The sequence below is a fragment of the Saprolegnia diclina genome (assembly GCF_000281045.1).
Source record: "Saprolegnia diclina VS20 unplaced genomic scaffold supercont1.110, whole genome shotgun sequence".
In the NCBI taxonomy this organism is placed as follows: domain Eukaryota; phylum Oomycota; class Saprolegniomycetes; order Saprolegniales; family Saprolegniaceae; genus Saprolegnia; species Saprolegnia diclina.
Window position 1 is genome coordinate 65520 of NW_008246177.1, and position 12325 is coordinate 77844.

Genomic DNA, 12325 nt, shown 5'->3' on the forward strand with positions numbered 1-12325 from the left:
ATGCGCGCTCAACAGGGCGTCTTGGCACATCAGGCACTTCGTTTGGAAGCTTGGCGTCGTCTCACACCCAACTGTTTATTTCACTGGTTCGAACAACCGTTTCTGTGTAATCGGTTACCCGTACGGCGGCAGGTTTGGGATCAATGTGCAGCATCGCGACTCCAAACGTGCAGCAAAGTTGTGCCGCGCTCATCTCGAGCGATTTGCGTCACGATGCCGCGTCGTGTAGTATACTAGTAGATACTACACGCTCGTGTCGTTCAAGATACTTGCCGAGTTTGGCACAAACCCTCAAGGTCCGATTCACACACTAACATTAGCTGCGCCAAATGTTTCAACAACTCGACACGACGAAGAACCCCAGCATCGGCGTGATCGGTCTCATTTGCGAATCTGTTTTTGTATTTGCCTCATTTAGCGGAGCTATGCCTCGTTCTCATCAACTTCATCGTACATCTACGGTGTCATATGTAAACGATTGTGTAACAGCTCACCGACCTTGGCTCTCGTTGTCTTTTGAAAGCGCGCGAGGTCCGTGTGTATAGTCGGCGATAGAGGCTGCACAGGAATGTCGACGCCTTCGCGGCCCTGTACATTCAATACTATGCGATACGTAGTCGCATGGAGATCATATACCGTGATCCATGGATGAGCGAGAACGTCGGCAATCGAATAGCGCTCGTTTGGGTCAAGGACGAGAAGGTGCTTGATCAAGTCTTTCGCTTGAATCGAAATACCCACCCACGCCTATCCAAGCGTCGCCTCACGGGTCATGATTTTGAGCACTTTGCGACACCTACCTCATCTGCGTAGTCGAAGTGGCACTTTTTGATTGCTGCGATCATGTCATTGTCGGATCGTGTTCCGTTAGGGTCGAAAGGATGGAAGCCGCAGAGTCTACAAAAGTCTCGATCGATGAGCGCATCATAATTTCCAAGCGTACAGGATGTAAAGGATGGTGCCAAGGCTCCACGAGTCGACCTTCGCGTCGTAGCCGAAAGTACATCCAGACCCCGAGATCATTTCGGGTGCAGAATAGCCCCACGTGCCGCACTTGGTCTTCATGGATGTGGCGGTCGTGATCTTGGCAAGGCCAAAGTCGGCGATTTTGATGCAAGCCAGCGTGTCGTCGGGGGTGCCTGCGATTTGAAGACGATTGTATGTATGATCTGGCCTATAAACTTACTCAGAAGAATATTCTCGGGCTTCAGGTCGCGGTGCACAATGTCGTTGGCGTGCATGAACGCAACGGCCTCCGCCATGCAGCGCACGTGTCGAACGCAGTCCATCTCCGAGTACGGACCTTTCTCTGCCAATCGCTCGAAGAGTTCACCGCTGTGCAGGATGGATGGCTTGCATAATGTATCTTCAATATCGACTTGTACCCCGTGCAGAGCTCCATGACGACATACACGTCGCCGGCGGTCTCAAAGACATCGAGGAGGGATACAATATTCGGGTGTTCTTGAATCTTGCGGAGCGCGGCAACTTCCGACTTAGGACATCGAGCTAAGATTCACGGTGTACGGTTCGAAAGTACCTTGAGCCGCGTTTCGTCGGTCAGAGCCCGGCGAATCTTCTTGATTGCTACTGGTTGGTTCGTGCGGCGGCTTCGCCCGCGATACACGGTGGCGTAGTGACCTCTGCGAGCGTGGAGTGAGGGCCTAATTCTCTGTATATGTGTTATTACCTTCCAAGGCGTGTGCTCTCCAGGACGTAGTAGTCTTCAACACGTCGAGATCGACCCGATGGCTCTACACCTGATGCTACGCATGGGTTGTGAAGCGCAAAACATACCTGGGCCTGTATCGGGAAATGTCGTGGTCGATGCCATCGCGCTCTCGACCTCAAGGTCAAAGTCTGTTGCTTGGAGTTGCTTGGACGGTGTCGATTGGCACGCATCTGCCGTTGGCTGGATATGAATCTCAGTTGTACTCATAGGAGCAACCAAGGAGTCATCCAGGCCTCCTATGCTGGGGCATCGGCCGCTTCCAGCCCCGGCGTCATCGGGGTTCGCTGCCGTGACATCGGCGGTTGATGGAGACGAGTTGGAGTTGCCCATGTTCCGAGCGAATGTTCTGGTTCGAGATTTTGGAGTCGTTGGATTCGGATATGTCCTAGTTCTAGAATTTTCATTTAGGTGCAAAGACTATTTTTAGCAAGCGCGGACGCTGAGGATGGCGGATGCCCTGGAGCCGCGGATCCGAAAGCTATTTGTCGAGACCAAAGGCGCCTATGATGCGATGCTTCATCGACCTTTCACGCCACAGAAGGTTCAAATGCATCCGTTCCCGCACGAGATCGACCATGTCGTGCGACCACGATCGCCACTGAAGTCGCCACGAGGACCGCTGGTAAAGATGCCGACAACCACGGACTCGTTGCCAAAATCTGCCAGTTGCAGCGTGAGATTCTTCCTGTGGTGTTATGATGTGAGCTGATGTTGCAATAGTCGCTACCACCAGCCAGGGCTGCTGTCGAAAAACAGCTTCCACGCATCACAAGCTCTGCAATGCGCGACCAGAACCTCAGCAAGGACCCCGTCGGTCGTCGAAGCAGGTATATGTTCGTTCGGATCGCATAAATGTTACCGCTTGGCCTAGTTCGCGGGGATCAATCGCTACCTATCAGACGGCAAACGAATCGGTGCTTGATGAAATGCGGGGTGAGAACTTCGAAGATCACGGACGCAGATGCGATCCCTTCCGTAGCGTTCGTGTTGATGAAGCGCCGCGAGCGCAAATCAGCAACAACGGAGACGGAAGTGAACGTGACAAAAAACGTCGTGCAGCGCAAGGTCACTAGGGGCATCGAGCTGCACATGCAGTGCCACCTTGAGTTCAATCATTTGCACAATCGTGCGACGCGCCACCTGAACGTACACCCAGATCCCACGACGAATTTCGGTGCTGCCCTCGAGACGCCACCGGGACGCATTAGCCCATTCAAAATCCAGCAAAAAGACACGTCCGAGGGCAGGAAGAAGAAGAGAGGTAAGCAAGCCACTTACTCTGTCACTTAAGACTCGCGTCCAGAGAGTCTATCGTATCAAAAACTGCTGAGAAAGTTGTCACCGACGATCACGAATTCCGCGACGACGTACATCAATCTTTTGCACCTCCTCCAAGCCTGTCGTGTGTGTGGCGGCCGCGTCACATTCTGCACCACTTGTCAAACTCACGCCAACGAGTACTTCCACACGTTCTCTCCAGCAGAACTCGAGAAGACGTACGGAAAGCAACTGCCGCTGCCCGACAACACCAAGGTGGCCGACTACAGTGCTTATCTGCGCGCCCGCGAAGTTGCTACCGTACGCAAAGGTGAAACAAAGCAGCTCGAAGATCGTAACTAAGACGTTATTTCTTGACGCACGAGGTTATTTTGTTACCTACGAATTCGAGCCCTTGCCCTTTTCGGCAATCGTCGGCCAGGCTTGCTGGTTGACGACGACTGCGTCATGCATGTCTGGTGGGGTTCGCATACAAATTAAAGGCACAGTAACCTAGCCGCGTCACGACGAGGCAGCACCACTAGCTGCGGCTTGTGTCTGAACGGTGCTTCGGTCTTGAAACGCGATTGTGAGCGGCCTCGCCTTCTTGAGCGGCGGTGACTCCGGCAGCGCCAATGGCTCCAAACGTCGCTTTGGTGTCGCGTTGATGACATTTCGCGCATCGCGAAGCAAGCCGACGACATCAACGGACGCCGTGAAGTTCGAAACAATCTGCTCGTAGGTCGCGCTCGTGTCATCGGTGATGGTCGGTGAGAACTCTGGCACAAATCCATACGCCTTTTGGTCGCGGTACGCATGGTGTGCAAAGTACTGACGCACGCTGCGCTCGCAGTTAGCAAGGCAGTAGTACCCTTCAGCGGGCAGCCGATTGAAGACGGCTCCAAGAACGCGGAGGCCTGCGGCCTCAAAGTAGCTCGCGTTGAGATTAAACGAGTCGACCTACACAAGGATGTGTCACAAAAGTTCATCATCCCAACCATTATACCGCATCACCAACGCCAGGTTTACCCACGAGCAAAACCGAAATTGGGCGTAGTGCCGAAGCGACATCAGCGTTGGAGACACCACAAATTGACCCAACACTTGGATAGCCCACGCCATCGACAACAACGATGCGTTTGCCCCGGGACAGGCCACGAACGGCGTCGCGAATGCTGTCGAGCAGCACGCTGCTTGCTGCTTGTTGATCCGGCTGGTCCAAAAACGACCGTGTAAAGCCAGAGAAGAAGACGACGGGACCGATCGGAACAGCGGCAATCCCTAAAACATCGTCGCGTGAAATGCATACGTTTCGGGCAAATACAAGACCGTGATGAGTACAAAAGGTCGATATCATTTGCGGCGCCTCACATTGTGTCGTGGGTTTGATATAGGCGAGCTCGTCGGCGCGGTATCTAATGGGATAAAGCGGAGATGACGAAGTGCCTAAAACTCAGTGTACCCGAGCTTGAGAAAGGCGCCGAGGAGAGCCATGCACGTTGTCGATTTACCGACCTGGGATTTGTCACCTGCGACGAAGAGTCGAAGTGGCTCGCTGGACGGCGGCGGCAACCAGTGAATATGACGGCGAAGAAGCTTGGCAAGCTCGTTGACGTTGGCGCACGTCACTGCCGAGGCACCGCTGCCGACAGTGATGACAAGAGGGTCGTTGCTCAGCGCAATCGTTAGATGCACGTCCATCACTGGCTCAAGGCCACGAACGAGCGCAACCGCCGCTCGCAGAGCGCCGGATTCCGACCCGCGGACGTGGACAGCGACCATGGGGAGCGGCAACGAATGCTCAAGACGACAGTATTTTGAGCAGAATATTTATTAAGGAGATTGTATAGAGCCAAGCACCATTTTTTCTGGGACGTGAGGCAAGAACTATTTTTAGAAATTCGGCGTTGTGGCGATGGGATACCTCCTTGGTTTGCATGCAGAATGAGGATGAAATAGGCAGGTCTAAAGAAGCGACCAAGGTCTTTAATAAGAGGAAGTTGCCCGAAGGCCGCGTAGATTGAGTTCACCAAAAATATATGTCTTTGATTATAGGCTCCAGCCTTGTTGCGCTAGTTCAGGTTCAAACATCGGAAGACTCATTGCCAAAGATTGAGATAGGATGGCCGAGCCAAAATGCAGCATCGAGCATTTACATAACGTTTCCGGTAAAATTGCACCATTTCCTTCAATTGTCCAGGATGTGTTAAATGAGCTTGCATTCCATAAGCCCACAACCCAGCACTTCCATACCAATAGTTCAATACGCACCCTTTATGCTGGTAACGTTAGGAACGTTTACGTGGTGGTGTACCAGCATCCCAGGGGATTAATTCGTATTTTCTGGCCAACCCATTGGCTATAATTTACGACACTTTGGCTAATGAAACGCAGTTTCATTGGTCTAAGCCAATCACATCGCGCGGGAAATATCCAGTGAAGTGCGATTTTGTTGTCCCTGTTAAGTGCTGTCCCATGTGGGACATTTTACTATATTAAGTACGACGCACTTATGAGAGCACATATCGTACATCAGGTATTTCCGCACCTAATCGCAATGCGGCTGCATTTGGATTGCAAAAGCGCGCGAAGACTGCAGCAAGCGACGACGGCGTGTTGGCCCGGAAAAGTCTGCACACCGCAGCGCAGCGAAGGTCGAGTGTTGGCTTTTGTCTAGCCCAACGCACCGCTTTTGTCTAGCCCAACGCACCGTCGTCGCAATACTGTGAATCGACGCTTCGCATTCATTACAAAAGTTCCTACCAGCTCACCCCGGAAGGGACCTGTTCCTCCCGTCAGAATATTTTGCCGTGACGACGACACTCCTCGGCAACGAAGCTTCCATGAAAGTGCCGGCTTATCACACTAAATTTGTTCTCTACATGTACGAAAAAGTGTTGCCAAGCGTTCCCATCAAAGTTGAAGTCGTAATCTAGCGTTTGGGAGAAGACCAATACTTTAGCCATCTAGATACTTGTTGGATAAATTAACGAACTACTTGTGATATTATAATACTATCTCTGGTACTATCTTACTCGGGTACCGGTATCCACAAAAACCTGTGATCTCCTGGTCCACCAGCTACGACCTATTGGGACAGCCCGCCATACACTATTTCGCTGTTCTATATTATCCGGATGCCGTTGGCGGCGCACAACACGATCGTTGTATTTGGGGTCACGAGAGATGGACGAGAAAGATTCTCCAACGAGTGACCAGAGCTCCGTCACGTCGTTCGGGTCCATCGACACGGACGAAGCTGGCCTCAGGACGTCGAAGAGGCGTGGAAGCCTGTCGCGATCGAAGCGTAGCGCCATCGGGCTGCGCACAGCCGCAGCGCGAAAGCGACGGAAGCTGGAGTCGGGGGTGGTCTCACCAGAGAGTCCGGCGCCCGATGACGCGAGTGCGGAAGAAATTGAAGCTCTACAACAAGCCAAACAAGCCATCATGGACCAGCTGGAGGCGCTTGACCGTGTATCACCTGCATCGCCGTTGTCGCTGGTCGATGGCGTCGTGACGACCGCGGCTCCTCCCGTCGTACTGAGCCGCCGAACAAGCCGAGCGACGCTGCCAAACGCGTTGCAAACAGACGCCACTGCAAGTTTCCGGCACTGGGACTTTCTTCTGCAAGAAATGCAGTGGATGGCGACGGACTTTACCCAGGAGCGCAAGTGGCGCCTGCGCAAGGCAAAGATGCTGTCTGTCTCTGTGCTCAGCCACCACAACAAGAAAGCGACAGCTGCCACACGCTCGTCCCAGCACGAAGAAGCGCACCGAAAGCGTTTGGCGGCCAAGATTGGTCGCGACGTCAAGAAGTTTTGGCTCCAGATCGACAAGGTTGTCGCACATCAGTTCAAGGTCGCGGAAGATGCGCGGCAAAAAGACGAGATGGAGTTCCAGCTTCAGTTTCTCGTCGCGCAGACAGAAAACTACGCGACCGCTCTCGCTACGACGTTTGCGCTACCGATGGACGCCGAAGCATCCGAAGGAAGCGCCGTCGAAACGACAGACGAGCATGTGCTGCGCAACGACGTCGACTCGGATGGCGACTTTGTCATGCAAAGTGGAGACGTCCTTGATGATGAGACGACCATCGCCTTTGAGGAGGCTGCCCAGTCCGCCGAAGACACGGCGCTCGAGCTCGCGTTGCTTGACGAAGAAGGACAGCTCTCGATTGACGAGCTTCGGGCGCGCTATGCTGCTATGGCTTATTGTGACACCGACTCGCACGTGGGGGCACACCATGTAGCGCACGACAGCCCCCGCGCTGGGGACCGTGACGGTGACGACGAAGACTATTCATTGGGCAGTGACATCGATGATGACGACGAGACGACAATCGCAGCCGAAGAAGCGGCTCAGACGGCTGAAGACACCAAAAACGAGCTTGCCGAGCTGGAAGCGGACGCCAACCTCTCGATCGATGAGCTGCGGGCCAAATACTCATCTGCGGAAGCGCCATCGGACGATGCTGTGTCGCACGACGGTGACTTTGAAATGGAGACCGAGTCTGGTGACGACGAGTCGACGATCGCGATCGAAGAAGCGGCGCAGTCGGCGCAAGACACGGCAGACGAGCTCGCTCAATTGGAGGCCGACGCGGACATGTCGATTGAAGAACTACGGGCGCGCTACGTTGTCGCGGGCGCGTCTGAGATCGGATCGAGCGACAGCGATGTGGGCATTGAAACCGATTTTTTGGACGAAGAGACGACCAAACGGGTTACGCGTCCGGTGCGAGGCCACACAGGCACACTCGCGCAGCTGACTGCAAGCACCAACTCGTCGGGAAGCGTGCAGGCAGCTCAGGCATCTGCAACGAGCGTCCGTGCTGGTGTCTCCCAAACGGAGCAAGATCTTTGGGAAGTTGTTGGTGTCGCGCGCCCATTTTTGCTGCGCCCGTCCCTGCATCTCCGCGCATACCAGACTGCAGGTATGTCGATCATTGAACCAATACGGCCCTCATCGGTGATGGGATCAGGCGTCGCGTGGCTGCTATCGCTCGCGCATAACCGCATGAATGGCATCTTGGCGGATGAAATGGGTCTCGGGAAGACAATTCAGACCATTTCAATGCTGGCGGCGCTCGCGACAGAAGGGTATCTATCTCTCGTACCTGTCTAGCACATTGAAATATAGTGCGTTAGGATCTGGGGGCCCCACCTCATTGTCGTGCCGACGTCGTGCATTCTCAACTGGGAGATGGAGCTAAAGCGCTGGTGCCCCGCGTTCAAGATCATGACGTACTATGGTAGTGCCAAGCGGCGAAAAGATCTGAGGTACGGCGATTGCTTCTCTGGTGTGGTGTTGAGTCCAAGCGTATGTGCTAGAAATGGATGGTCAAAGACCAACGCCTTCCAAGTTTGCATCACGTCGTACCAGCTCGTGGTCGCGGACGCACCGTGCTTCAAGCGCAAGAAATGGTATTACCTAGTCCTGGACGAAGCCCACAACATCAAGAACTGGAAGTCTCAGCGCTGGCAAACGCTCCTGACGTTCAACACGCAGCGTCGGCTTCTTCTCACAGGTACACCACTTGTGCAAAAACTGTATAGATCATCATGTGGAGGCAGGCACGCCGCTGCAAAACAACCTCATGGAGCTCTGGTCGCTCATGCACTTTTTGATGCCACACCTCTTTCGGTCACGGGCACAGTTCACGTACTGGTTCAACAACCCGCTCAACGCAATGGTGCGTGTAGTGATTGCCTCGCGCGACTATACTAATTTTCGATGTAGGTGGAAGGTGAAGCGGCGGTGAATGCGTCGCTCGTCGCGCGTCTTCATCGCATCATCCGGCCCTTTGTCTTGCGCCGCCTAAAGAAAGACGTGGCCAAGCAAATGGTAGTACAATATGATGTTCTTGCGATACGGTACTTTACGCGTTTTTAGCCCGGCAAGTTTGAGCACGTTCTAATGTGCCCACTCTCGAAGCGGCAAACGTTCCTCTACGAAGACTTCATGGCCCGCTCGAGCACGCGCAAGGCAATGGCGGGCGGCAACTTTGTCGGCATGATGAACGTACTCATGCAGCTCCGCAAGGTGTGCAACCACCCAGACCTCTTTGAGCCGCGACCAATCTCGTCGCCGTGGGACGTGCCGCCGCTAACGCTCACGTACCCGCTCTCGGCCAGCGCCCTCGCCAAGGACCCGCCACCGTGCGTTCCTCTACTTGAAGCCAGCGGTGTGGCGGAGCGGCTCTTGCAGTCGTCGTCAACTCTCGTTGTTGATGACGTGTTCTTGGCGCCACCAATCGTGCCGGACAGCGCCCACCCACTGGTGAAATCGTTCATGGTGGAGCGTGGCGCTCTGCTAGCGCTTGCGTGCCAGACTAGGCAGTCGACGCTGGTGGCGATCAACTGGCGTCGTTGCCAGAGCCATGTTCCGCTTTTGACACATGAGATGCTTCACGCGTGCACGCTGCCGCAACTAATTTCGGCGGCGATGGATGTTCACGCTCGGCCAAACGCAGCATCAGACACGTTGCAGGCTCTGGTCGTGTCCGGGCACCGCCGATTTGCAGCGGTCGCGTCGTTGCTGCCCCACGTGCTATGTTACGTACACGCCGTGCGCACGCGTTCAGTTCAAGTCGACGTATCGGGACCGCTTACAGCTGGGCGCGTCCGCGAGGCTGAACGCTGGGCCGAGACTTCCGCTGCGGTAACTTGTGGGAGCGTGAAACGCGGGTGCTGAATGGTTCATACTAGATTCGCGAGTCGTTGGCGCCATTAACGACTGCTCTACACCACGTCGTGCAGCGCAGCCACCTGTTTTTCCCAGACAAGCGGCTCGTACAGTTTGACTGCGGTAAGCTGCAGCAACTCGACCGGCTTTTGCGCGACCTCAAGCGCGATGGCCACCGATGCCTCATTTTTTCGCAAATGAGCTCGATGCTAAACATTCTCGAGATCTTCCTCAACATTCATGGGTACGGACCGCGATACAGTGCGTACGCTCCGGTGACTGATGAATTGGTGTAGTCACACGTACTTTCGCCTCGATGGGTCGACACCGGTCGAGAAGCGGCAGCGACTCATGGACCGATTCAACGCCGACGAGAAGGTTTTCTGTTTCATCTTGTCGACACGCAGCGGCGGTCTCGGCATCAACTTGACGGGCGCGGACACGGTCATCTTTTACGACAGTGACTGGAACCCTGCGATGGATGCGCAGGCCCAAGACCGCGCGCACCGCATTGGCCAGACGCGGGACGTGCACATCTACCGCCTCGTGTCCGAGCACACGGTCGAAGAAAACATCTTGCGCAAGGCGCAGCAGAAGCGTCATTTGGACGTTCTTGTCATGGCGGTGTGATCCTATTTTGTACATGGCGATCCTCAATTGTGTGTATAGGAAGGGCAGTTCACAACAGAGTACTTTACGAAAGCAAGCCTTCGCGACCTCGTCACGCCCGAGGCAATGCGGGACGCGGCAGACGGCGACGACGAGGCGCTCGATATGTCAGCGGTCGAAAATGCGATGGCTCAGATAGAAGATGTCGAAGATGTGGCGGCAATGCAGGCCGCCAAGGCTGCGCAGCGAGTTGAGAAGGAGGAAGACGACGCTGGCTTTGACGATGACGTTGTTGACGCAGCCTCGATTGCGGCCGACATGGATAACGATACAGCGCTGCTGCACGATGTGATTGAAGAGCAGCTTCGATCCATCGATCGTATGGCGATCGGCTTCCGCACGCACATCGACCCAATGTTTGTGGCTCTGCCCACCGTCTCCATGGAGACGATTCACGCGCAAGACGAGCTTGAGCTTGAGCGCATTGAGGCGGAGAAGATCGTCGAAGAAGAGTCCGTCATTGAAGACGGCGACCTTATCGTTGCAGGTATATATAACCGATATGTAGCTGCGATATGCCAAACGGTTTGCGTAGAAATGTCGCCTGCGTTGTCCGTGCAGCAACGAGTGTATCAACAAGAACGCCGGCAGGTGCTTCGAGCTAGGCGTCTTCGCGCCATCTCGGGCACGGCATGGAAGATCCTTACCTGTCTCAAGTCGTCGCTGCCATTTTACTTGAACGAAGACACGCGGGAGGCGCAGTGGGAGCGTCCACGCATCTTGCTGAAGAACCAAGAGGACCGCACGGCCCGAGACGGGGGCTACGCGAGCCTCCCGGTCGACGTGCTCGCGCGCATTGCTGTTTTTACGACACCATTGGAACGGTACGCATACTGGCACGAAAGTCTCTCATTCGCTGTAGTTTGACATCGATGGCGCGCGTGTGCAAGTCCTGGTCGCAGTTAGCACTTCACTCGCAATTCTACGTGCGATTGCATTCAGAGGCTGGGGTCGAACGGCTCTCGACGCTGCTATCTGGCGACACGGTGGTGCTGGGCAGCGGTATTCACCGAGTCCCACACACGGTCATCATTCGAACGCGCGTTCGCCTCCTCGCACCACTCAACGGTGCGAAGTTTTTTCACTTGGTTACTCATCAGGGTGCAACAGGTGGTACATCTACAATGCTTCTGGCGCCTGGTGCTCAACTCCAGTGGCATGCAAACGGCGGCGAGATTCGTGGCCTCCACATTGCCGGCGCTGAGTCTTTTGACGCGACGTCACAAATGCCGCTTGTCGTGGTCCCGCCGGGAGGGCACATCGCCGTGGTAAATTGTGACCTTACCGGTGGCGACGCTTGCGTCGCAGTCCACGGTGGTGTTGCTGTAATCCTTGACTCGACCTTGCACGACGCCCGCGGGTACGTTGTTGCACTGCATCCAAACAACGCAATAACGACGGTAGGTCGGGTGTCGTCGTTGCTGGTGGCTCTGCAGTCGTCGTGGCCACCAAGCTGCGTAACCATGGCCAGTGTGGCATCTCGGTTCTGCATGGCACAGGCATCTTCCGGAAAAACACGTTTGAACGTAACCGCCGGTACGGCATCCGACTGCTCACAGGCACACAGCTCGCGACGGTTGATGGAAACCGGTTTATTGGCAATGGCTGTGGCGCCCTCGACCTCGAGCACTCGAGTCGACGCATCGTCGTGCGCCAGAGTCAAATTGTTCCCGACGACGTGCCGGTACGTTGTGTATTGCATGCATACAATCGACATATATATATAATCCGTTGCCTGTAGATTGTGCAAAAGCCTCATTCGCACCAAGCGGTAAAGCTGCAAGGCTTGCAGCTCGAGGATTTGTGCCGGGAGAAGCCACAGAAGGAGGTGCGCAAGAAAAAGGTCAAGGTGCCTACGGACCACGTTTAACAAAATTAAGTTATTTGACTTCGCAGCCTTTCCGTTTCGAGGTAATACTGGTTTCAGCGTACATTCGAAAGCTTGGTGCCTCGAAGTGCAAGTTCAAAAATGCGCAGGACAAT

General features: G+C 54.7%; 3 protein-coding genes across 3 annotated transcripts; 1 reads left to right on the forward strand and 2 right to left on the reverse strand.

The window, feature by feature from the left end:
- Positions 1 to 366: 366 nt before the first annotated feature.
- On the reverse strand, positions 367 to 2101 carry SDRG_16022 (CAMK/CAMK1 protein kinase). The gene is made up of 10 exons (XM_008622211.1): positions 1798 to 2101; positions 1691 to 1754; positions 1541 to 1643; positions 1386 to 1495; positions 1187 to 1335; positions 944 to 1139; positions 801 to 897; positions 637 to 747; positions 499 to 588; positions 367 to 456 (listed from the first exon to the last, which is right to left on the reverse strand). Exons 1-10 carry the CDS (start codon positions 2060 to 2062, stop codon positions 424 to 426), a joined length of 1218 nt encoding a protein of 405 aa, XP_008620433.1. The 5' UTR covers positions 2063 to 2101; the 3' UTR covers positions 367 to 423.
- Positions 2102 to 3335: 1234 nt separating this feature from the next.
- SDRG_16023 (hypothetical protein) lies at positions 3336 to 4809 on the reverse strand. Its single transcript, XM_008622212.1, has 4 exons — positions 4452 to 4809; positions 4319 to 4404; positions 3996 to 4270; positions 3336 to 3949 (listed from the first exon to the last, which is right to left on the reverse strand). Exons 1-4 carry the CDS (start codon positions 4769 to 4771, stop codon positions 3512 to 3514), a joined length of 1119 nt encoding a protein of 372 aa, XP_008620434.1. The 5' UTR covers positions 4772 to 4809; the 3' UTR covers positions 3336 to 3511.
- A 1344-nt stretch (positions 4810 to 6153) lies between these two features.
- Positions 6154 to 12237, forward strand: SDRG_16024 (hypothetical protein). Its single transcript, XM_008622213.1, has 15 exons — positions 6154 to 7922; positions 7971 to 8088; positions 8137 to 8268; positions 8320 to 8516; positions 8563 to 8681; positions 8729 to 8833; positions 8882 to 9649; positions 9697 to 9917; positions 9970 to 10297; positions 10343 to 10829; positions 10878 to 11166; positions 11205 to 11410; positions 11453 to 11702; positions 11747 to 12026; positions 12084 to 12237. The coding sequence occupies exons 1-15, from the start codon at positions 6176 to 6178 to the stop codon at positions 12210 to 12212; spliced, it is 5376 nt and encodes a 1791-aa protein (XP_008620435.1). The 5' UTR covers positions 6154 to 6175; the 3' UTR covers positions 12213 to 12237.
- The last annotated feature ends 88 nt before the right edge of the window (positions 12238 to 12325 follow it).